Below are 25000 nucleotides of genomic sequence, written 5' to 3'. Positions count from 1 at the left end.
ATAAAGGTTCAATGGAATTTTGCTTAATTTCTTTCTTTCTTCATAACATTGTCTTAAGATGCGTCATTACGACTTATCCACAGTGGTGAGCTGCACCGTGAAACAAACTAAACGTTGCTGTCGCGTGAAAAGCTTTATAACAACTTTTTAGGAAAAGAAAGACATCTGGGATTTTCATGTTTTAGTCAGATCACCACGAAAATTTAATTTCGAGTTCGGGGTGATTATTTAAGGTTCAAAGGCAATAAAACGTCTAGACGAAAAGCCATATTTCAGTAGATGTTTCTTAAAAGGTGGACTTGAGGTTTCCTTGGGGCTGCAAGACACGGATGTATAGTGGCTGCGGCAAACGTTTCCGTCTAATCCAGTAAGAGGATTCTCGGGATAAAGGGCTCTTGACGTGTGGTAGGCATGTTAAGCATTGGGATTACAGCTCGCCAGTTAGGCCTACACGTTAAAAGGTCCGTTGTGCGAAGCTCTAATACTTGGGTACACTGTTGTTGAGTATCAACAATATACATTTAAGAAACTGTCGGAGGAGATTTGCTCTGCTAGTCGTAAATTATGAAGTCGAACCCAACTATATCATATTTCTGATGAGCTAAGACAATAAGAAATGAAAAAGGCAAGATGTTTCTTTTTGGAGATTTTTGCAATATTCAATAGGCTTAATTCCAAGTAAACAAAAGAAACTGTTTTTCTAAAGTGCAAAATGACAACTAGGTTTACTTTCATTTCATTAAACTATTTAAGCATTTGGCTAAATGACTGAGTTGTACCGTTTGTGTGTGTGTGTGTGTGTGTGTGTGTGTGTGTGTTTATACATTATGTGTCTTTCTATGTGTATATTTAAGTGAAATGCAATGTACTGCTTTCCACTGGTATAGAAAGTATATATTTTAGTGTTTTTAGTTGTATGAGTAATGATTTTGACAATAAATGGTATGGCAAATTTCTCCATATTATTGAAAAATAGAAAATAATCTGCTGAGAGGGCAGAGTTTCAGTGCACTTAAATAGCTTGTGTATTTGAAGTATTAGGAACCCACAGAAAAAACATTATTGCCTTTTGAGACATTAATTGTATTTTGTGTGCATTTACATACATGATATACTAGGCAGTTATTACAGGCACATAGAACATGACAGGTTGAACTACTGAATTTAAGAAAGGGAGTTTTCTGCACGCAGAAATGTTTGCATTTCTTCAAGCACTCTAAAAACGGATTCATTCATTCAGAGAGCTTATTTGCATTTTAAACAGGATGCATACACATTAGTCTGCTTTTAATTCGATGGTGCAGGGTCTGTTTTCCAGTGTCCTGAGGACCCGGTGCTGCCAGTGTTCCCACTGCCCAGAACCTGTAGTCCAGAGCCCAGTGTAGACAGTGGCTGTCCAAGAAATGTGCTCTGAGGAGAACAGCTTCCACATGATGAATGTGTTGCCGTCATCATGCCGTCACGTTGACTGATGTGCCGGAGGGTCTGTCTTCAGCATCTGGTGCCTGTATGTCCATCTCAAACTGGTTGACCTCTGTCACACTGATCTGAGAGCAGTGTGTCTGTGTCAGTCGTAGTGGTAACACTGGGAGGTGGGCAGAGCCAGCTGGTTTCAGGTCAGTGCGAAAGTCGCATTTGAACGCCGAGTGTAGCTTTCCCTGCTTTTTGCCAGATCCACCCCCCCCCCCTTTCTGTTTCTGTCATTTCGTGATTTTTCAAATTAACTCTTGGCTTATCACTTATCTCAGATCTGGCTGTGCTAAAGACAGGAGGATAATGAAAAAATATTTTGGCCATTTCCCCTCCACATTTTTCTTTGAGACATGAATAATCGTGTCACACATGGCTTTCCCCACCTTTTCCTCTTCACTGTCATTTTAAAAAATAAATGGTGAAAGAAATATTGGTGTGATAAAGGTGATGTCGCACAGAAATTTTAAGTTTCTTGTGCCATTTGGTGTTTAAATGAACAAACTTATTGTCTTAGAAACTGCAGCAAGAACTGCAAAAAAAACAAAACATGAACAGATTCCTAATTTTGAAACTCCAGTCATTTACATACTTGATTTGATATGAAAGTAGCTTAGAGCCAAAATGTATTTCAGCTCCAAGAAGATCTAGAATCAGCTTATTGAGGGTATGACCAACCCCCCCACACACATACACACATGCACACACACACACACACACACATACTTTTGCACAAGCAGTTATGAAGCTATTGAATATGCTCATGTTCACCACTGTGATGGTGAGAACACGTACTTACTTGCAAACTTACAAAATGTACACTTAAGCTAAGTGCTTCACATTTATATTATAAAAACATTTTTTTTTTAATTGAATAATACTTTAATTTAACAACTGTGACAGCAGCATAGACATATTATCTCTCAGCTAATGGTCCAGAGCAGGAAAGTGGGAAGAACTGGAAAGTTGCTCACTTAAATATAATAATAATGATAATAATAATAATAATAATAACAATAATAAAAAGATAGAATCTTACACATTTAGCCTGGACAGACTGTATATTTGAGACTGTGTATGTAGGAGAATTTACTAGGGTGGAGAGAGTTCTTGGGTGGCGTGCCTTTCATTCTGTATGTTTGTGTGTGCAGTGTCACTGTTTCTATGTGTGCGCGCGTGTCTACGCGCACGGGACTTGATACTCTCGCTTTGCCAAGTGTCAGTGCCGTTGTGCCGAGCACACACTGACGCATTAGAATGCTAACAGCTACCGTATAAAACCCAGGAATGGCGCTGGAGCCGTCCAGAGTGGCCATAAAGCCTGAACCAGAGGAAAGGAATGAAGTGGTAAACCTAACACTTGGCCCAAAGACAGAGCAGGCTTGCCGGTTAATTGAAACCGTGTGTGCGCGCGCATGCGTGCCTGCTGAAACGTGCGTACGTGTGTGCATTTATGTTGATGTTGCATCCACGCGCATATGGATCTGCTTGAGCGCTCGAATGGGTGTCGAATGTGCGCACTTTTAGTGCAAGATGTCCTTTATGATTTTATTACGATTAGGGCCTTTGTGTTTGTCTGGACGCTCTGATGAGCTTTAACCAGTGACGATGTTTTTGTTCTGACGGCTACAGTTTGCTCGCCTGGAGACTGCAAATTAAACCATCCCGTAAATCTTCTATTATAGGTAGTAAAAACTAATTTTAGATTTCCTGCTCAGGACATCTTGTTGCCTTACTGCTCCCACACTCCTTAAGGAGCATGACCTGTTGGAGAGCAGTTAGATATGTTGGTGTGTGTGTGTGAGAGAGAGAGAGAGAGAGAGAGAGAGAGAGAGAGAGAGAGAGAGACGCTAATGATGAGTAGATTTACAAGGTATGTTTACCTGATAAAGGCTTAATCACATGTTAAAATACTGGTGGAAAGATTGTTTGGCTGGATTAGCTCAAGTAGGGCAAGCATGTGCCAGTGACAGGGCACTTCAGCGCACGGTCTCCTAGTAGGGAAACAGCCACATTCTATCACGGGTTATTGCTCTTAGTCTGATTTCGTCTAACTAATCCTGAACTTAAAATGATCAGAAGGCCACAAATCATAAAGTTATCAGAGAGTGCTGGGTGTGTTCCGAGTGTGTGTGTGTGTGTGTGTGTGTGTGTGTGTGTGTGTGTGTGTGTGTGTGTGTGTGTGTGTGCCTGCCTGTTTATAAGTGAGAGGTCAGAGGTACAATATTGGTTTGATTACCAGCGTCTTGTCCTGGTTTCTTTCTGAAAACTAATCAGGCTGTTTCTCTCCTATCCAGGAGAACTCTTAAGGAGCACAAAACCCCCCATGTGAACGCATGTTTGAGTTGATTTGGGCCAAATGTGTTGTTCTTGTCTCAGGTAGGTTAGAGCCACTGGCCGTCTGCGGTGTGATGCGAGAGGGAGATGATGTGTGTGAACTGCAGTGAGAGGCGAGCTTCTCTGACACTAGCAGCGCAGGCTTTTCTGCGGTAGGCCAGCATGCTTGGCCGCAAAGCAGCTTTTTCTGAAGTCTTATTTGGCTGTGGGACTCCATCACAGATCTGTTGTGAAATGCGGTGGCAAAACAGCAGTGAGGTTTGTTTGGTGCTGGTGTTTGTTTTCTTTCACATGGCCCGTCTGACAGCAGCTGCCGACAGCCATGTGCGCTGCCGGCAGCTGCCAGCAGAGATGCGACCAGCAGGGACCTCCGCCTTTTTTCTGCTCTTATTAAGTCATGATGCTGTATTTTTTTGTGGATTTAAAAAAAAAAAGCTTTCTTGTAGCACTTTAAAATGAGGGACGTTTGATCTTAACTTTTGGAAAAGCTGAATAATTTGGCACAGTGCAACAGGAATATCCAACAAATGTGTTTGGTGGAGTCAGGCACACGGTGACCTTACCATGAAGGCAGAGTGTGTCTGTTCTTTTCAGAGCTCATGCACTTGCAGTGTGTAGGCAAGATCCAATCAGGACGTTTTTTAATTACTTTTTTTAGATGTCATCAGATTTGCCTTGAAGTCTCATAACTGCTTGTGAGAACTCTGCTCCTCGCAGTCCCTGTCTGGAGAGACACTTTTTTACTACCTGCAGGGTGACTCAGATCTTCTATGTCTGGACACTTGGCAGCACATAATCTGCTTCTCTGGTCTCAAATGAATTTCCATTTTTGTCCAGAGAAAGAAAAAAAAAAAAACATAATCTGATCAAACAGCAGTATTGGTTCAGTTATCTGTAATTCTGACTTTTAACACTCGAATAGCCGTTCCTTCTCTTCCAATCACTGTCTTATTGCCTTTTCTCATTTTTAAGGTTCTTTATATATGAGCATCTGTTAGATGAATATATGCAGTGCACACCAGGCGAGTCCTCATGCCTGGTGCCCAGTCTGAGCTTTCATTCACTCTGGCTTAAATTCTCTGAAACTGCACGCACCTGCTCAGTTTAATCCTGTGAAAGCAGGATGTTTTGCATTATTGAGGTGGATGTTGTTGGCATGGTTACTGGCATGGTCTGTTACGTTCATTGTGGACCAGCATCTATGTACCACTTTGTCACAGAGAACAAGCGATCGGTGCTTTTTCAAGCAAAACTGTTTGTTGCAGTAAACCCTGAGCTCCCAGCATGTGACATCTGTGCTGAAGCAATTTATTTTAGCTTAGTGGTCTCATTGTCCAATAAATGAAATATGACATCAAAAGGCCTCAGTTCAAAAGAAGCTCCATTTATCTGATATGGTTATTTAAGCAGACTGAGCTCCAAGATCCAGGGCAGATATCTGAAAAGGGAAGCCGGCTTTCAGAAACGAAGGGGGTCTGTGGTTCGAGACCCCTGCCATTTCCCGTATGGCTGCTGGTTCAGATCCTCTGACTTGCAGAGAAACTATGTGATGAGTGCGAGCCAGCAGCCAGAAGGCATAAGGTGTCACCCTCCTGCTCGGCTGCCCCGGTCCAGTGATGGAGTGCCTGCATTCTCCTCCGGGACACAGCTCAGCACAGATGGCGTACGCTCCACACATGTGCACAGGCTCGAGTCTGCGTCTCTCTCAGACGGTGCCAGACGTGGAGTTTTTGAAAAGAGTTCCATGGCAGAGTTACAGTAGAAGCATTGTAATGCTTATAACTCTCATCAGTTATGCCTGAGTTGTCAGAGGAGCCGGTATGAGGTAGACACACGCATACCTGCAGCATTACTGTTAGGGAAACACACATGATACAAAATTGCAAAAAACCACACACACCACACACCAACACTAAGAGAGTACATAGAGCTGATAGAGCTGCCTATACAGAGGGTGGAACAGAAGCCATGGAGTTACACACAACCATATGTGGCTAATTTGCTGAAAATATGCTAAGTACTATAATTCTTTAAGTGCTATTAAATGTGGCTGATAAGACCACACACTCACACTCATTCAAACACACATACATACACACACACACACACACACACACACACACACACACACACACACACACACACACACACACACACACACACACACACACACACACAGGAATGCCTGCCATGGCATGGCTAAATCTTAGAAATGAATACTATGAACTTTGTTACTAGGTGAAATACAATTTTGCCTCCATCTTGGGAGGATTACAATATTTCTATATTATCAAAACACATTTTAAAGGTCATTTTGTGTGTGTGCATGTGTGTGTGTGTGTGTGGGGGGGGGGGGGTTGGTGGGTGGGGGTGTTATTTTATAAATAAGTATGTTTATGCACTTAAAATGACCTAATGAGGTTTGGGTGGGAGCGGTGCTATTTGTATGTTTGAGGTAAATGATCTTTGTGCATATGTGGAGTCTGGCTAGTCTTGAGACATGTTTCTGTCTGTAGCCTTGGACTGCAGTGCAGTAAACTAGATTACTGTCTAGTACCTTCACAAATCCCAGACCTCCAGAACGACTCATGGTAGCATTAAATCAGTTAATTAATCACAATTAAGTTTGTTTAAGGCGTTTCTGTGTTATAGAGAGCAAGGGAGGAAGGACACAGAGGGTCTCAGTCAGGATCGAATACGTTGTGTTAACTTTACCCAGTTTACACAAGTGTAGATTGGCTCCAAATGAAGCTGACCTAGAGTTAAAATATGACAGAACTTGAGGGTTGAGATTTACAGTGTGCATAGGAAGAAAGAAAGTAGTGTGTTTATTTATTTATTGGATAAGGGTGGGTGGAGAGAGAGAAAGGTACTTGGCTTTTAAAGAAGTACTGCCCTCTCAAACATTTTCTTTTGCTTTGACAAAATTAAGATTAAGAGCAGTGTTACATTTTGGTGGTCTGCTTAACACAGACAAATGCATGATTTTGAAGCTATAGTGAGGTGGTTGTACTATATGGCTTCTACAGTATCACATTGTTTGGAGCCATGAGTACAGCCTGCATCACCTTCAACATCTGGTTGCTGGGTCCATTGGGCATTCATTCTCCGGGTGCTGGAATCAGTTGGGTGCAGTTGGTGTTCATCCTCTGGGTGCTGCATGCAGTGTTTGTCCTCTGGGTGCTGGGTTTAGTGGGTGTTCGTCATCTTGGTGCTGGGTTCAGTGGATGTTCATCCTCTGGGTTTACTGGGCGCTCATCCAACAGGTGCTGTGTCTAGTGGGTCCTGGGCTTAGTGGATGAGCATCATCTTGGTGCTGGGTTCAGTGGATGTTCATCCTCTGGGTTTAGTGGGCGCTCATCCAACAGGTGCTGTGTCTAGTGGGTCCTGGGCTTAGTGGATGAGCATCATCTTGGTGCTGGGTTCAGTGGATGTTCCAGAATGCTTTCAGCTTCACGTGGGTGCTCTGGAATGCTGTCTGTGTTGTTTTTATGTCCAGTGTGCTTTTTAGCCATAACCTCATGTGTCCTGCAATATGTGGAATCATAAATCTGGCAGGATATTGCAGTGAAAGAGAGAGAGAGAGAGAGAGAGAGAGAGAGAGAGAGAGAGAGAGAGAGAGAGAGAGAGAGAGAGAGAGAGAGAGACAGAAAGAGGAGACAATGGGACAAACAAGGACACAGAAAGGAAATCGAGGCAACAAAAAGAGAGATCACTCTCTCACAAGTGCAGGCTAAAGTGCTTCCCATGACATCATGCATGACATCACCTGGCCAATGGTGCTACAGGACAGCCTGCTGTAGTGGCTCTGCTGGAGAGGGATGTTAATGAAGAAATACTTCATAGACACACACACACACACACACCTCCAGAGTCCCATATAACCCCAGTGAAGAAGCCCTCCACCCACCGCCAGTCTGCATGGTATTAGGAGAAGTAAGAGCAGTTCATTTCCAATGTCAAGTACATTACAGTTTTTTATAATCATTTTCACACATACCATGACCACTTCTTCAAAACTCTTCACATCGGTGCAAAATGCATTTCAACCACCAAAACACGTCTTATTTCATCTGAAAGTGACTCATGCTCCATAACTATAATTTATGCTTTCTCCCACAAGACTGCATTGTCACTCAATGTACAACGAAATTCAAAACACAAACAACTTGTAACATTGCAAAATACATACGCTGTGTGTTTCATTTACCTCTATTTTTGCATCCACAAATATCTCAAGACAGCTAAAGAAACGTTTGATCTGCTGGCTTGTCTCTCACAATAGCGGGTTACAGTAAATGTACACTAAACTGTAAATGATTTAATGTTTTACTGTATCAGAAACCCAGAATAACAATATTTCCTGTATAATGTAAAACAGGATAAAGTAACAAATCACAAAAGCCACAGTATTCTTCAGGTGGTTTACTGTATTTTGCCTTTTGTTTCTACAGTGCAATATACTGTAGTTCAGAACAGAAAATATATAGAATCAATAACAAATACGGTATTACCAGATTAATGTTTTCACTATTCACAATATACTACACACAGTAATTTGTACATATCTACTGTAAGCCTGGTTTATCCATCCACTGTATTTTCATCAACATCGCACACAATGTTATCTGGGTAGGTCATTAGCTGAAATGACAGCCAGGTGTTTCAGCTGTACATGTACTGCAGTAACAGTGGAAAAATCTCTCTATATTTTCTCTATGTACATGCACTGTGCAAGTGTGACCACTTTTGTATCGATGGTAGCAAGGCTGCAAACAAAAAAATTGAATAAAATGAATAATCTCTGCTAAAATATGTCTTACATATTTCAAGTTTATATTTTCATTTGTCTGTTAAAATGCAACATATTTCCATCCACAGTGATTAGATTTTTGCTGGGTTTTGCACTGAAAGTTACTGTAACTCTTTTTAACAGAGTATCTAAATGTCTGTAAAATTAGCTGTAGTTGTACACGTTTGCTAGTAGTGAACACTGACTGAGATGTATTTATGAATTTTTGAAGAAAGGGTGAATGACTGCATTGCTTTTTTTTATAAAAGTAATGCAAAAGTATAATCTAGTCACACAGTCTGTTCATATGGTGAATGTGTTAAGTGTTTTGAAAAAGTGGGCATGGTATTGAGACAAGTGTGAAAACGATCGTAAAAAACTATAATATAAAATACCATCGTGTGTGTGTGTGTGTGTGTGTGTGTGTGTGTGTGTGTGTGTGTGTGTGTGTGTTCTCAGGCAGAGGTTGTGAGATTGTCGATGTCTGAGAGGGGAAATGATCCAGACTGGAACAGAGCCAGGGCCTGCCACAGTCAGTCATAAGGTATATACACACACACACACACACACACACACACACACACACACACACACACACACACACATGCACACGCACATACACACACACACACACACACACCCCCACATGCACACGCACATACACACACACACACACACACACCCCCACATGCACACGCACATACACACACACACACACACACACACCCACATGCACATGCACACACACACGCACACACACACACACACACACACACACACACACACACACACACACACACACACACACACACACACACACAGGATCATCACTCAGTACAGTCTGTTAAATGATGAGCATTCCAGGCTGTTCATATCTCTATCTCTCTATCTGTCTGTCTGTCTGGCTTTCTCTCTCTCTTACACTATGCTTTGAAGTGTAGGAGCAGAGTAGTGCAGATGTAGAAAGGCCGTTCATTGTGTGTGCGTGTGTTTGTTTGTGATAAGAGATTTACCCTCCCTCCGTTTGTTTCAGTTTGTCTTCAGATCTCAAATGGCTCTGTTCTCACTGTGTGGTGGGCATGGCTCTCTCTCTCTCTCTCTCTCTCTCTCTCTCTCTCTCTCTCTCTCTCGTGTGTGTGTGTGTGTGTGTGTGTGTGTATGTGCTAGAGTGGGTCCCTTAATGTTTGTGGGTAAGTGAGTGTTAATTTTACAATGCATTGGTCGTCAACCATACTATTCATAATCATTCATAATCAGGCTCAGGGCATCAAATAAGAGCCACATTGTTTATAAACTTTACTGCTAAATATGTGTACTACAGTCATTTCTGATTTCCTTTTATGTTTTCCACAGTTTCACTGATCCCTAGTTTTTACCTGCCCATCATGCCTAGTTCCATCAGCCAGCTCCTTCAACTGTTGGAAAACAGAGCACAGAGTTGTGAAGGAGGGAGAAAACTTTACGATTCATTCATCTCTCACTCCTTTATTCTTCTATTCTTCTGTAAACTACCGTTACTCTCCCATGAACCACTCTGCCTCCAGTTAAACAGTTTGCCTGCGTTGACCTCAGCATCCTTGTTTCTGGTTATGGGGAGGATCAAGCCCGTTTCCGCCATCCCGGTGCAGGTCAGCCCAGGCCCGGCCTGCTGCAGGGGAAGAGCAGATGGAGATGGATGCTTTTTTTCAATCAGTTATGTCACTGATTGCTGCTGGTTGTACGCTTTTCCTGTGACATGCGTCTAATGTGTTTGTCTGGCCAGGGAGAGACAGCGGTGTGTATGTGTGTGAGAACTAAGGTTAGGTTAGGGGCAGAGGTGTTGGGAGTGTAGAGGTGGCGTATCTGTAGCGTTGCAGCAAGTAAGGGATAAATTAGGATGCAGCTCAGTTTCTTTTAGTATCAAGTCTGCACAAAAATTAAACTAGAAATAATTATTAAAATACAAATGCTAAAAATGATAATGAGATTAGCAAGAGAATTGGAGAATAGTATCTACAACAGCAATGTTGGATTTGTAGAAGCTCAACGTGGCATTCAGGATCAATATCTTGAAAAGCCATTTAGGTGCCACAGCACGAGATGGTGGCAAAAGACGCAAATCTCTTCCCTCTCGTCTGCCTGATCTTGAAGCCTGCTAGTGTCCCATCACTTATCCCTTTCTACTTCATGACACCGGAGAATAGCTTCATTCCTTGTGGCGAGGAAAAGGTGTTCGCACGTGTGTATAAACGTGTGTGTGTGTGTGTGTGTGTGTGTGTGTGTGTGCGCGCACGTGCGCTGTGGAGAGTGAGCTTTTCTCTCTCCACCCAAAGACTAGAGATGCGAATATATGAAGTTTATCCCCCGAGACACGCGTGCATACACACACAAGCATACACATACTCATAGCAAACACACTCCCATTCCCGCGTAGGCAACAGCTAAACCTCATCGCCATCCACGAGCTCCGAATTCCAACCAAAGGAACACACCAGACGGCCTGCTCACAGATCCAAGAAATCTGGCATTCAGGAATTTTATTTGCACCCAGGATCAGACCATGGTCCTTTCTTGCCCCCCCCCCTTTATGATGTGTGTGTGTGTGTATGTGTGTGTGTGTGTGAGTGAGAAGGGGAGGGCAGTGCAACAGAGCTATGGTCTGGTCACGTTCACTGTGCTCAGCATGTGCAGAAAACCTGCACAACTCCCAGCCATTTGTTACCAAGGAGTCTCAGTAGGGCTTCTGCCAAGCTGGGACAGAGACGCTGACACACACACACACGCGCGCGCACACACACACACACACACACACACACACACACACACACACACACACACACACACACACACACACACACACACAGTCGCTCTTGCATATGCAGAGTGGCGGCAGTCAAGCCGGCACAGATGAGCACAGCGTGTCAGGAGGGCAGACATTTCACAGCTCTGTGAGGTAATGGCATTCTCCTCTCCCCTCCTCTCCTCTCCTCTCCTCTCCTCTCCTCTCCTCTCCTCTCCTCTCCCCTCCCCTTTGACCTTCTCTCCAGTTTGTTGCTTTCCGACTAAGTGATGTTGTCCTCACATGTGACAGAACTACATTTTTATCTGGATAAGGAACTTGTGAGCTTCTATAGAGAAAGCTTTATTTTGTGACATTGACCCTAGAGTTAATGCCATGGGTGTCTGTGTGTGTGTGTGTGTGTGTGCGTGTGTGTGTGTGTGTGTGTGTGTGTGTGTGTGTGTGCGTGTGTGTGTGTTTGTGTGCTTTATTCTATGTTTGTGCATGGTTGTGTGCGTGTGAGTGTGTGTGTGTACTTGTTTTTGTGTGTGTGTGTGTGTGTGTGTGTGTGTGTGAGTGTGTTTTCATGTGTGCTTGGTTGTTTGTGTGTGTTCCATGAGGCATGGGCCATGCTGAGCTCTCTAGAGTGACTGTTTATTTCCACTGTCATGAAGAGTGATGCTGTCGCTACTAACACACACTCTCTCTGTCTGTCTTTCTGTCTGTCTCTCTCTCTCAGACGCACACACCCCCAAACACACACACGCACAACAGAGACACTGCTTATAGTGTCAGAAATCTTGTGTCATAAAAGCATTAAGTTCTCAGTTCACTTTGGATTGGCGCACTGCTGCGGCTGTTTCTCACCGCAAAAGTGTTTATGTGTGTGTGTGTGTGTGTGTGTGTGTGCGATCTCTGAATATAGCCAGGGTGGACTTTCTTCTAATGATACTGGGTGAAGACTCTTTGCATAAATGTACAGGAGAATAAATGTACAGGCATAAATGTACAGGAGAAAGGCTCCGGTGACGCTGTGTAGGCTTGCTCTCTGGTTCCTGTCTGAGGGAGGGATTTACGTGTCTGCTGTACTCATCATGGAGATAGCAGGCCCAAAACATGGCCTATACAGTAAATGTGGAATAATGTTTAAAATTGCTGCAGCATTGGCTGAGTATTATAATTGTTAATAATTGGCTAGAAATGAGTACAGAAAATTGTAAAAATTTATTAAGATCTTCAAAAAAAAAGTTCTTTTTTGGTGGTGGTGGGGGGGGGGGGGGGGGGTCAGGTCTTGGCAGAGGATACAACTTACATTGTATTATTTTCCAAAAAAGAGAGCTTTTAAAAAATGTCGTAAAACATGACATTTTTTATATTGACTTGGTTTTTGCATTTCCACAAATTTGTTTTTTAGTTGCAATTACATCAGAAGCAGGAAGTTGTGCTCCTACATTTTTTCCCTGAGAGACTATTTACTTGGAAAGTGCCCTACTGCAGTAACCTCCCTGCGCCAGTAGTTTAACCTACTGCAGTAACTTTAGTAACCTAACCTACACTAGCTGTTTGAAATCTAACACAAAATTTGTGAATGGTTCAAATGAAATGCAATTGCAATTCGTTCCAAAAATTAAATCAAAAAAAGTTTTATACAAGCATAAAAAGCAAAAATACACATGTGACCATGTCATACTACCTGGCTTTGGAGTTCTTAAATAATTACTGCATTGGGACTATGTTTACACCCAGTGAAAAGTTGGAGAGAAATGATCCATTTCTGAATGTTGAAATTATCAGTGAGGTTGTATAATAGATAATAATCATCTTAATATGCCCTTGGGTCACAAACCTGCCAAGATATCTTTCTATGTCCAGAACATTTCAAACACTGACAACATGCAGGATAATGTGTGCATTTTGGTGGGAGAATGAGGAAACTGAGCTCCTGTAGGAGAGGATTGGGACTGATCTGAAGTCTGTATTGCTGCTTTAGGACTGTGTTTTAGGCAGTATAAGGACAGGTCTGGGACTGATCTGAAGTTTGTACTGCTGCTGTAGGACTGTGGTTTTCTAGACATAGGAAGGAGAGGACTAGAACTCATCTGAAGTCTGTCCTGCTACTGTAGGACTGAGATTTTAGACACAGGAAGGAAAGAAACGGGACCGATCTGGGCTTTTGTAGTGCTGCTATTCCTGAATTTTTCATCTGGCCAGCAGGTGGTTCATGACTCACAGCACTGTTGTATAATCTTATATATTATATTAAACTTATATCTCTTTCTTCCTTTTGTTCTCTGTTTCTGTGTCTCTCTATCTACCTCTCTCTTTCTCTCTCTCTCTATGTCTCTTCCTGTTTCTGTCTCTCTCACCCTGTCTCACTCTCTCCCTCTGTCTTTCTCTCTCTTTAATGTGAGAATGCAGAAATTCTGTCCTTTCCTCAGGGCAGCTGGCATGACGCACTCTCAGCTGCGGTTTTCTGTAGCAAGACTGAGCCATTTCTGCATTTGTGCGTGCATATCTGTGCGTGTGTGTGTGCGCGCGTGTGTGTGTGTGTGTGTGGGTGGGTGTGTGTGTGTGTGTGCTTGAGTATGTGAGAACTATATGTGTGTTTGAGTATGTGAGAACTGTGGACATCTGTGGCACAGCACTATAACCTCACACACTGCTGATGGACAGGAGGCTGTGAGTGAGTGCAGGTCTACCAAGGCTCACTGGCGGTCTAATTGGGTGGCACAGAAAGAGTCCAGCACTGGAACGAGCACACACGTCCTCACACACTCACAATCGTGCACCTCTTCCTGCTTCACCTACATATAGCCACGAAAAATTCTTTTATCACTATTCATCCTTTGACAAACCATGAGTCTCTCTGGGTGTCTATGCATGTGTGTGTGTGTGTGTGTGTGTGTTTGTGTGTGCGTGTGCATGTGTGTTCAACTGTGGGCTGGTGCAGTGTGTTCTAACGACCACCCAGTTGTAGGAGCAATGTTGGGTTTCAGTGTAATAGTATTGGAAAAAGCTGATAATATTTCATGTTGGCATGAGAACTACAGCGTAATCTGTGTCAGTAAGGAGGTGCAGTATTCCCTCTGCTGCTCGGCGTCACCTCTCACTCCATCACTGAAAACATGATACCATGACCCTCATGGCTGCCTTTCCCACAGCTGTAGGACAGTTGTGTATTTTTAATGAGTACTTTAGAACATGAAAAAAAAATAAAAATAAATCAACCCACCTTATCTTCCTCTTCTGAAACAGAGAGTAGTACTACCTGAACTGTTTGCTGCGATCTGGCTGCGCTGTTATCCGATGTGAATATGCAAATAGAGTTTGAGTGAACAGCAGTTAACGAGCTGATATGGTCTGCTGCAAGCTTCGCTATTACAGTGAGTATGGCTATAAAAGACTGGACAGGGTAAGAGCTGATAGAGGTGATAGAAATGCACACATTTTAGCCTGAATTTTCAGTATGTGGTTGCAGTACATGGGAGTGCCTGAAGAGGGAGCTGTGAGCAGACTTTGTGATTATCAGAGACATTAATGCCTGTCGGTTTCTGCCCATAACAAATCAGTAGTCTGGGGATAAATGGCTATGTGTGTGTGTGCATGCGTGTGTGTCTGATCTGTTTCTCTCTGATGTGAATTTATTTGAGGAACTATTATGTAGACAACGATGTTGAGGAAAACCTTTGGAATGTGTATTTATAACTGTGATAAAGGTGTGTGTGTGTGTGTGTGTGTGTATGTTGCAGTGGAAATGCTCCTCAGTGGGGGGGGGGGGGGGGGGGGGGGGCTGATAAACAGGGCAGGGCCCTTCCACAGGAATGTCCTGTACAACACACACACACACACACGCGCACAATCACACACACACACACACACACACACACACAAGCACAGCTCAGTAAGAGCAGAGGTTACTTCCAACAGACATCCTGCAGGACGCCATAATCAAAATGAAGCTGGCGGAGAAAGAGAGAGAAGGAGAAACAGAGAAACAAAGAGAAACTCCTTCTCTACTACACGATATGAGTGCTCCCACACCCAAAACCTTCACTCTGCACAAATAGCCAACATGTTGGACAATTTTCTGTCAGTGTTTCAATGCCCAGTAGACTCTCACAACTGTAGTTTCGTAAGAATTTGCAGCAAGTCATGTGTGAAGAGTTGAGCATAGTTAAAGTTAGTTAAAGAAGGGGAGGTTAAGTACTCGTTTTTGAAAACTCGAAGCCTAGAAGGAAAGTCACTCCACTGGTTACACTGATGGCAAACCAACAACGATGACAAACAACAAAAGAGGCTTCAGAGATGACTATAAACTCTTTTGTTGGACAACAGAACTGCGGAGAGTGAAAGTCACATTATGTTCAGATTACTCATAGCTGCTTAATGAAATATCTATAAATGCAGAAACAGCTCCCCTATGGTCTATGAAACATATTTGCAATACTATATAAAAAAATTCTTAACTTATGTAGTAAATGAAAACTAGAGGGCAATTCTTTCTTTCCCTGTGATTTAGCCGGTGCTCAATATAGTTCATTAGTCTTATTTTACGTCAGCAGTTTAATCTTGGCAAATTATTGTGGCAAATTGTATACACAGTTCTAAGGTACTTACACATACATAAAACCCAAACAAATAAAAGGGCAGTTTCATTAGAGATGCGCAGTCTTAACCCTTTCAGCGTCTGGTCAGTGCTTGTTGGGGCGTTTGCGTGCACTAGCTCTAGAGGTTTGGATTCCTATTCCTGATTTGGTGGGATTATGCTCTTGCTCCAGGATTACATACTCTTGCAGTATTCATTGCCTTGTTCCAAACTATCTAGTGTGTTGAAATTATCTTGTTGTAATATGTTCAGAACATAATGTAAGCATTAGGCAAGTCTATATTCATTTCATTGGAAGTTTTAAGGGCATCACATGTAATGATTATGATTGAATAACTAATTATTTATTCAATTGACTTGTGTTCTTGTAAAACCCAGCAGGTAGTATAAAGAAAACACACTGTTTTCGCCTTTAACTGATTTCAAAACATTTTAAACTCCTTTTGTCACAACTTCCTCAAAGCAACTGCCATTACACAATACCATCTGCAGTCCAGAAACGCACCGCTGCACACGTGCACATCAACACAAACACACACCAACACGCTGCAGCAGCATCAGTACTGTTCACTCATACACACATGCAGACATGCACTGCAGGGCGAGACCTGTTTTGGTGCGCTGCAGTAGTACTGTTGCTGTTATGTCTTACGCACGTAGTGTAAGCCCCGTGTGAGCTGTGTGTTGTGTTTTTCTGTGCGTGTGCTTCGTTCTCTCTCGCGGTCATTCTTTGGCCCCTCAGTCTGCCCTCATTCTCTTACTCATTCTTATTATTTTTTTTCTCCACATCTTTTGAGGTACACTCACTGCCCACTGCCATGGCAACGGCCGACTATGTGGTCCAGCATCGGCATCCTGTCCTATAGCTGGCCCTTCACGCTGTCTGTCACTTACTCTCTTGCCATCGTTTTATACACACACACATCTAAGCACACCTGTTTTGATGACACCATACTGCTGCAGAGGTGGCCTTAGGGTTCTCCATCTCTTTCTTGAAGAACCCACAGACAGGTCTTACAGAATAACAACATTGTTTCAACCCTTCTTATCTCTCCTCTCCAAAATATCCTGTTTCTTCGAACTGTGCTGGCCAGAACCAATAGAAAGCTCTTCCTGCTATTGGCTGACTTCACTTCCAGTGTTAGCACAATCTCATCCGCTCCAAACAGTGCTCACTGGAACCTCAACTTACACGCTCATCATAAAAAAAACCTCACACATACACATTGCAATTAACATTGCATTTATTAAACAGGACTGATTAGTCCTGGACTACAATGGCAAGCACCATCAAGGTAAGTGTTTAAAATTACACATTTATTTATGAAAACGTGCCATTTTTAATGTGAACTGTATATTATTTTTTGTTCGCGTTCGTTAGTCCGAGAACAGATTGGAGCGAGAGAGGGTAACACCCTTTCGCCGTAGACTTGCACCAAGATTTCCTTTGCACTGCTTTGTAAATTTCCTTTTTCCTATTCTGACTGTCTGTACAGTTTAGAAAAATTGTTTGAGTAGTGACTAAAGACCAGTCACCATGATTCATACGGACGATTAAATGGATCACAAATAAAAAAACATTTAATTGGATGTTTCTTCTATTGGTAGAATTTGGAATTCTACTAATACCTGCTTAGACAAAGTGATTCATGATATACTTGAAAGACAAAAATAAGGACCTGGCAAATACATCTTGATAAAAGAATGTTTCGGACAAAGGTCTTTCATCAGATGTGCAAGTAAAGTACATATATATATATATATATGAGAGACAGAGTGATAATAAAAATACAGTTATATATATATAAATATATATATATATATATGAGAGACAGAGTGATAATAAAAATACAGTTATATATATATATATATATATATATATATATATATATATATATATATATATATATATATATGAGAGAGACAGAGAGATATTAAAAATACACAGTTATATATATATATATATATATATATATATATATATATATATATATATATATATATATATATATGCACATCTGATGAAAGACCTTTGTCCGAAACATTCTTTTTCTCTGGAAACTCTAGAAACACACACACACACACACACACATATATATATATATATACTTTAATACACTTGTGTTGTTATTTGTAGTGCAAGTCAGAGCCCCCGAACAACTCAACAGTTCGGAAAGATTTGTGCAGCACAGTAAAACCATCTTGTAGTTAGAAATACAGGTGTAGCTTTTACTTTATTTTATAAATAACATTTGCTATAGTTTACAACTTTTAGTTCACTTTCTCAGACACATTTATGGACTCTCACCATCAGTATGGATGTGGACTGTCAAGTAACACATTGTTTTAGCCTGGTGAAATCCTTACCATTGAGCTCACTCAGGAGAAGTAGCACAACACTGTGAACTGATTTAAGACAGGCCTTGAGTCTGAGCCAGGCCTTGGCTTTGAGACTGGCCTTGGGTCTAAAACTGGCCTTTTGTCTAAGACTAGTCTTTGGTCTAAGACTGCCCTTTGCTGTTCTGAACTTTTCATTTTGCTTGCAGATTCTGAAAAAAAAGTGCAAAAATATTTTAAGGAAACCAGTATCCATGGTTTATTTGATTTGATGTCATTTTATGTTAATTAAGTTTAAGCAAAAAACTTTTCCTTGCTTAAGTTTATACTTTGGAGTAAATTAAATTACATTTTTATTTTGTGGTATAAATTTACTTGCACATCTTACTCATGTTCTTGTCACTCAAATTCATTATGCTGAGCATTTTCCATAAAACACTGAAAAAGTTTGCATAAGTGACCCATCTTGGACTTCATCTTAAGACACTGTATTGAAAATATTTTTTTAGGTCCTCCTTTATATAAATTTGCTCTAGATAAATATATGTTAAAAATATAAAAATATGTGCTTTTATTGATGCACATGCACACAAAGAGAAATGCAAAGATGTTTTTGCAAAGATTGCAAAGATATTGCAAAGATATTTTCAAAGGTTCTAAACTGTATTAAACAGCACTGTAGCAGTTCTAATAGCACTGATGGTGTAGTCAGTGTTATAGGCTGTGTGTACAGGTCTTCATGCTTGAGTTGGAGTTTAAAGGGAAGAGGAGAGTGTGTTGCTTTGAGTTTCAGACAAGGGTGCTGGTCTGATTACTTAGGCAGAAGCAAGTGACTGGCGCTATCTTGCGCAAGCAAGTTTCTGCTAAACTCATCAGGAGAATTTACTTACTGTCCAATTAATCTGTACAACCACCATACGAGGCTGATTTGATTTAAAAGCCTGTTACATGTTTTTCTATGTAGAGTGATGACTGCCACATGTCTGGGTTTGTTTTTTTTTCTTCAATTTTAAGTCATGAGACAAATGTGCTGTTTTATTTTCTGCATAAAGCTGAAATCAAGGCAAGCATACTTACATTTAAATACTTGAATGCATTTAAACATTACAATGCGAATACCGAGTTGTAAATATTATTTGCTTTTACACCTTGAGAGAACACTAGTGAAGTTTGTAACTAGTGAAGTTTGTGGCAGTGGTAGCTCAGTGGTTGAACCTCTTGACTAGTAATCATGTTGCCACTTTTGGGCCCCTGAGCAAGGCCCTTAACCCTCAATTGTTCAAGTTGTACTCAGTCATAATTGTATGACACCTTTGGATAAAGGTATCAGCTAAATGCCATAAAATGTAAAACGAGTAACTAGTGAAGTTTGAAAATCTTACTGTGCAACAAAAAAGACATGTAGCAGTTTGCTGATGATTCTTGATTACTAACAGAGACACAGATGGCTGTGGGTAGTGGTGGTTGAAGCCATGGGCATGAGCATATGGTGAAGTGGTGGGCCAAACCAAACGTGTGGCTTGGCTGTGTGGAGTGTACAGTATGCGGTGGTCAAGCCCTTTGTGTACTATGGCACCTGCTGTTTAGCAAATGCCCTTTTACGCTGATCTGAAATCAGTTCCAGATGGTAATAATTTCCACTGTGGAAATGTATGTGGGCCAACTGCATGAGCTGGTGCTGATGGTGATGTTGTGCCGCAGGAGGTCATGTGATTGATGTCATATCATCAGTGGTTAGGTCGTATGGAAAATCAGGTTTTGAATACGGGATGGGTTTTGGACACGTGTACAGCATCGGCACAAGACTAGGACCTCTAGAAATTTGGACACGGCCAGAGGAGGACGGGCTCCCCTTTGAGTCTTGGTTCCTCTCAGGGTTTCTTCCTCGTGCTCTAGGGAGTTTTTTTTCCCGACTGTCGCCCTTGGCTTGCTCACTGGGGACTTGGACATTCGTAAAGCTGCTTTGTGACAACATCTGTTGTAAAAAGCGCTATATGAATACATTTTGATTTGATCTGAATACAACTCAGTATAAGTAGAATGTTCCCAGTGAATAAGGGAGAAGGGAGTGAGGAGTAAGGGTGATTGAGGGAGTGAGGGTGCGAGGGAGTAGGAAAGATTGAGTTAATGGGGCTGTGAGAGAGTGAGGGAGAGAAGAGTGATTAGGGAAAGTGTGACTGGGGAAACAGCAGACTCTGGGAGCTAGCGGGAAATGTAAGGGCACAAACGCTCTGTTGACCCTCACCAGAGGTCAAAGGCCTCCCACGCCTGTGGTGTTAGTGACAGCAGGGCATTCTCTACCTCTCTCTCTCTCTCTCTCTCTCTCTCTCTCTCTCTCTCACTCTCTCTCTCTCTCTCTCTCTCTCTCTCTCTCTCTCACTCTCTCTCTCTCTCTCTCACTCTCTCACTCTCTCTCTCTCTCTCTCACTCTCTCTCTCTCTCTCTCTCTCACTCTGTCTCTCTCTCTTTCTCTCTGTGTCTGTCTGTTGAGGGCCTCTCTGGCCAGATCGTAATCAGTATGTGGACGGATGGGCTTTTCCTCTTTTCCACTGACCCCTTCCATTATCCCTCGCTATTTGGAGCCCTCATGCAGGAAGGGCTAGCGGAGGGCTTCCTGTCTGCATCTGCAGTCCTGCTACCCTCAGCATGAATGAGCTCTCAGCAGTGAGGGGCCACCCAGAGAGTGCTCACCCAGAGAGCACTCACTCAGAGAGTGCTCACCCAGAGAGTGCTCACCTAGAGAGTGCTACCCAGCAGTGCCATCCCTCAGTATCCTAATAAACACAGTTCATTACATGGGTAGCTTCTCTATCGGAGCTGCCACATGTGGCATAAGTCACATGGTGTCCTGACATATTCTTTCCTGTGAGAAGCACCCACAGAAGCTCAGGGTCTCCACCACATCTTCCCAATCTTGCTCATTCACGGAGAGATGAGCTTCTCTGAGTTGCACGATCGCACTAAAGCAGCAAACACACGTGAGCACTATTTCCATAAAAGCCGATCCTGCGTCAGTGGTGGTTTACCTGGGGTAAAACCTCATGGACTGGTCAGGGTGGCAGGAGAGAGGCTCTCTGGCCGAACAGCGGAGGCCAGGCAGGATAAAGAGCTCTAGAACTCCCCCGACTGAAGAAAATTTCATTACAGCTGTTCTGTCCTGTCCTCCTCCCTTCTACTCCCGCTGTCGTTGGACAGTAGGTGGAGAGTGTGTGCTTCCCGTCGTTTTATTGTCGTAGTTTATGGAACACTGAATTCCCGCTGCAGCCAAAGTGAACAGCGCCGTGTGCGTTCGCACATTTTGCAGCTGGCAGCCATCCCACCACTTTCCGTAAGTCCTCCACGGAGCCCTTGGCTCTCTGCGTTTTGTCCAGCGGCATTATCCCATAGCATGGCATCCTGCTCCACACTGGCTTTGACAAGGCTGGTACACCGGCTTTTATGGCCACTTTTTCAGCACTGGCTTTTCCAAAGGGTTGTTCCATTTAAAAAAAAAAAAAAAAGTATTTAAAAAATATTTTAAAAGAGAGGAAATGTGTAGGTAGACATTGGAGGCAGAGTATGAATTTGTGACTGCGCGTGCGTGTCTGGGTGCATGCCTCTGCACGTGTGTGTACCCGCCAGCACATGTGCGCGTGCTTGCACGTGTACGCACGCGTGTGCATATGCGGACTGCCGCCACTCTCACAGATGAAGGTGCATGCAGCCCTCTGCTGCAGTGCTGAGGGCCGGGAGCAGTGAGTGGAACCATAAACGGCATTGTGACAGTTTCCTCTTCATCCCGCTGATCTCAGGCCTGCATCACTGCCACAGAGCTCGGGCTGCCGGGCCCTGAGGGAAACTGCTTTCATTTTGGAGAATGAATGTTTTTTGCTGTGACATGTCTGTAGCATCGCAGTAAAATTAGCCTCTCTTCTTCCTCCTTCCCTTTCTTTTTCTGTCTCTCATACTCTTCCTCTTTGTCTTACTGTGTCTCTCGCTGTATTCCTCCTCCTCCTGCTCCTCCACCCTTATAGGAGGCGCTGTCCGTGGTGAGTGAGGATCAGTCTCTGTTCGAGTGTGCATACAGCGTGGCCCAGCAGGGTAAGGTGGACATGACGGCATCGGCAGCAGGCGAGTATGGCCCGAGCAAGCTGAGCCCCAGGGCACCGCCAGACTGGCTCGCCCCACCACCCGGCCGGGTCACCGTCAAGATGGAGTGTGGCGGGGGTGGGACCGCTGTGGCCGCAGGAGGAGGAGGAGGGGCCCAGGTGAACGGCTCGAGGTGAGCTGCACGTCCAGCTAGAGTTTCAGCTGGACCTTCAACTTTAACAAACTACCCTGTGTAAAACGAGGCTGCCTAAATCTGCGGTCAGACATTACCAAATTAGAGCTTGGGTGTTTTATAGATAGAGAGTTTACAGGGCTTAAAAGTTTTTGTTGGTTGTCGTGTCAGCTATATGTGTATGTATAGGCGGTGTATGTGGTGGAGAAATGGGTGTTTGGGTGTAGGCAGCGTATGTGTTAGAGAGATGGTTGTTTGGGTGTATGTGTGTGTAGGCGGTGTAATCCATCTGCTTGCACTGGAGCCGTCAGAAGCCAGTCAGAGTGCCAAATCCACATAGAAGTCAGAGAATCACACACATACCCACACTCACACAAACACACACAAATCCATGCAGACGCAGTGACACGTCAAGGTGCAGATGAATCCCAAACTCAAAACATCTGTGCTAAACCTACACTGCAACGAATGGACCGCCACAGTTGAAATGTTTATAACACACCACATGCGCACGCACAGAGTGCACAGACACCCAGGACAGAGTAGCCCTAATTCATTTGAGGCAAAGATACTAGTGAAGGACTGTTGGAACTGAAGCAGCATGCAATAAAAGTTTAACTACACACACGCATGCACAGAGTGTGAAGACCTGTCGAGTGCACTGTGGTATATTTCTCTCATAAACTGCATATCTGAGCCATCACAAAACTGCCAAGTGATGTCAACATTATGATATGGTGTTTCGGAACAGTGATTTTAGATGAAATATCATGTTAAAGTGTGTGATGGTGACGGTGACAGTCCAGTGGTGTTTATATTGTGTCATGCTGTGATTCTTCGCATTCACAAGACGTGTTAACTGAGAATCTGTCACTGCGAACCTGTCAAACTGTAAAAAAACAACAAGAAAGAAAGAGAGAATTAGATGCGCTACCAGTTTAGTGGTTCCTTTACACACTGGGATACTGGGAAGGTTGCTTGTGTTACTATTGTTTTAATCTTATTGCATGCAGGCACGCATCCACACACACACACACACATATGTAAACACACAATGTAAATAATACATCTTAGTATTGTATCTCATTAATTGATCACATCCATAGTTCTGTTTATCCGAGAAAGACACCATGTTGTAAGATAACTGTTTTCTGCAATCAAATGCAGGCAAATCAGGCATTCCCGGTGTGACCTTCTGCCCAACCTCCTTGACTTTATCAAGTGAGAAATACTCTTGGAATATAAAATATCGCCGTCTTCTCCTCCCCAGTAAAGAGTCCTTTTTAGAGCATTTTGTGTATGCGTGTGCGCACATGCACATATGTGCATGCCACTGTGCACTGAAACACAAATGTGTACTAAATGTGTTGAACGCATGCACAGCGAGCGCAGGAGTGGATCCATGCTGGCGGTGTCCGAGGGCTGCTGTAAGCTGCTCTCTGGAGCTGGCTGAGTTGGTGATTGACGCGTGTCCTGGAGGACATGTGTCCTACAGAGCTAGTGGGGCTCAGGGCTGTCTGTGTCCTTGGCCTGCTGATCTGAGCCTGGCGGGGACATTCCAGATGCGATCCCGTACATCTGCTGTGTCCACTGCAGGCCTGGCTCGCACGCCGGCATGGAGCTGCTGCCCGCAAGCTCCGCCCTACAGACACAGCGCCACAGCGAATGTAGACATAGCCGAGAGACGGCCTGTTGCCTGACCAGTGGATGCGGTGACTTCTAGTGTTCTTGCATTGATGTTTCTGTGGTACTGTCTACAGCCTAGCCTGCCATCGGTATCACAAACCTGACAGCCAATGAGAACAGTACAGACCCAAAAGAGGCTTGACTAACAGCAGTGACTCATACTTCTCCTTTACGTATCCCATTCTTCCTTATGCTTTTGTGGAGATTGATTTCAAAAATGTTTTTTGAGTTGTTTAAGTCGTTTGACATTTCCCGACCCTCCAAAATAAGAGTGATCAGAGTTTTGGTAATACAAGCAAGCAGCTTTAGTGTGCAACAGTAACTGTGGCTTTTCTCCTTTGTTTGAACAGCCTAAACAAAGTACACTAGAAAAAGTACACTAAACAATGTACATCAAACAAAGTACGCTAAACAAAGTACACTAGAAAAAGTACACTGAACAATGTACATCAAAGTGCACTAAACAAAGTACACTCGAAAAAGTACACTGAACAATGTACATCAAAGTGCACTAAACAAAGTACACTAGAAAAAGTACACTAAACAAAGTACACCAAACAAAGTACGCCAAACAAAGTACACTAGAAAAAGTACACCAAACAAATTACGCTAAACAAAGTACACTAGAAAAAGTACACTAAACAATGTACATCAAACAAAGTACACTACAAGTACTTGTTTAGATGTTTAGGATTTGTCTAAACTCTGAAGTAAATGTTATATCCAAACATTGAAAGAGAGTCCTTAAGCAGC

General features: G+C 42.9%; 1 protein-coding gene across 4 annotated transcripts in view; it reads left to right on the top strand.

The window, feature by feature from the left end:
• The window catches only part of erg (ETS transcription factor ERG), a 34363-nt gene that overhangs the window by 437 nt on the left and 8926 nt on the right, over nucleotides 1–25000 (top strand). For 2 of the 4 annotated variants that reach the window (XM_035535685.2, XM_035535683.2), the window contains exons 2-3: nucleotides 9059–9143; nucleotides 22314–22561. In XM_035535685.2, coding sequence (XP_035391578.1) covers nucleotides 9096–9143; nucleotides 22314–22561 — 296 coding nt within the window. In that variant the 5' untranslated portion in view covers nucleotides 9059–9095. Of the gene's footprint in view, nucleotides 1–9058; nucleotides 9144–17114; nucleotides 17259–22313; nucleotides 22562–25000 lie in introns of those variants that run through there. The other 2 variants (XM_035535686.2, XM_035535684.2) reach the window with 1 other exon arrangement.

The sequence above is a fragment of the Electrophorus electricus genome, chromosome 19, assembly GCF_041902795.1.
Source record: "Electrophorus electricus isolate QZ-2024a chromosome 19, ASM4190279v1, whole genome shotgun sequence".
Taxonomy (NCBI): Eukaryota; Metazoa; Chordata; class Actinopteri; order Gymnotiformes; family Gymnotidae; genus Electrophorus; species Electrophorus electricus.
Note: the sequence above shows the minus strand (reverse complement) of the source record. Positions and strands in the feature narration are given on the sequence as shown.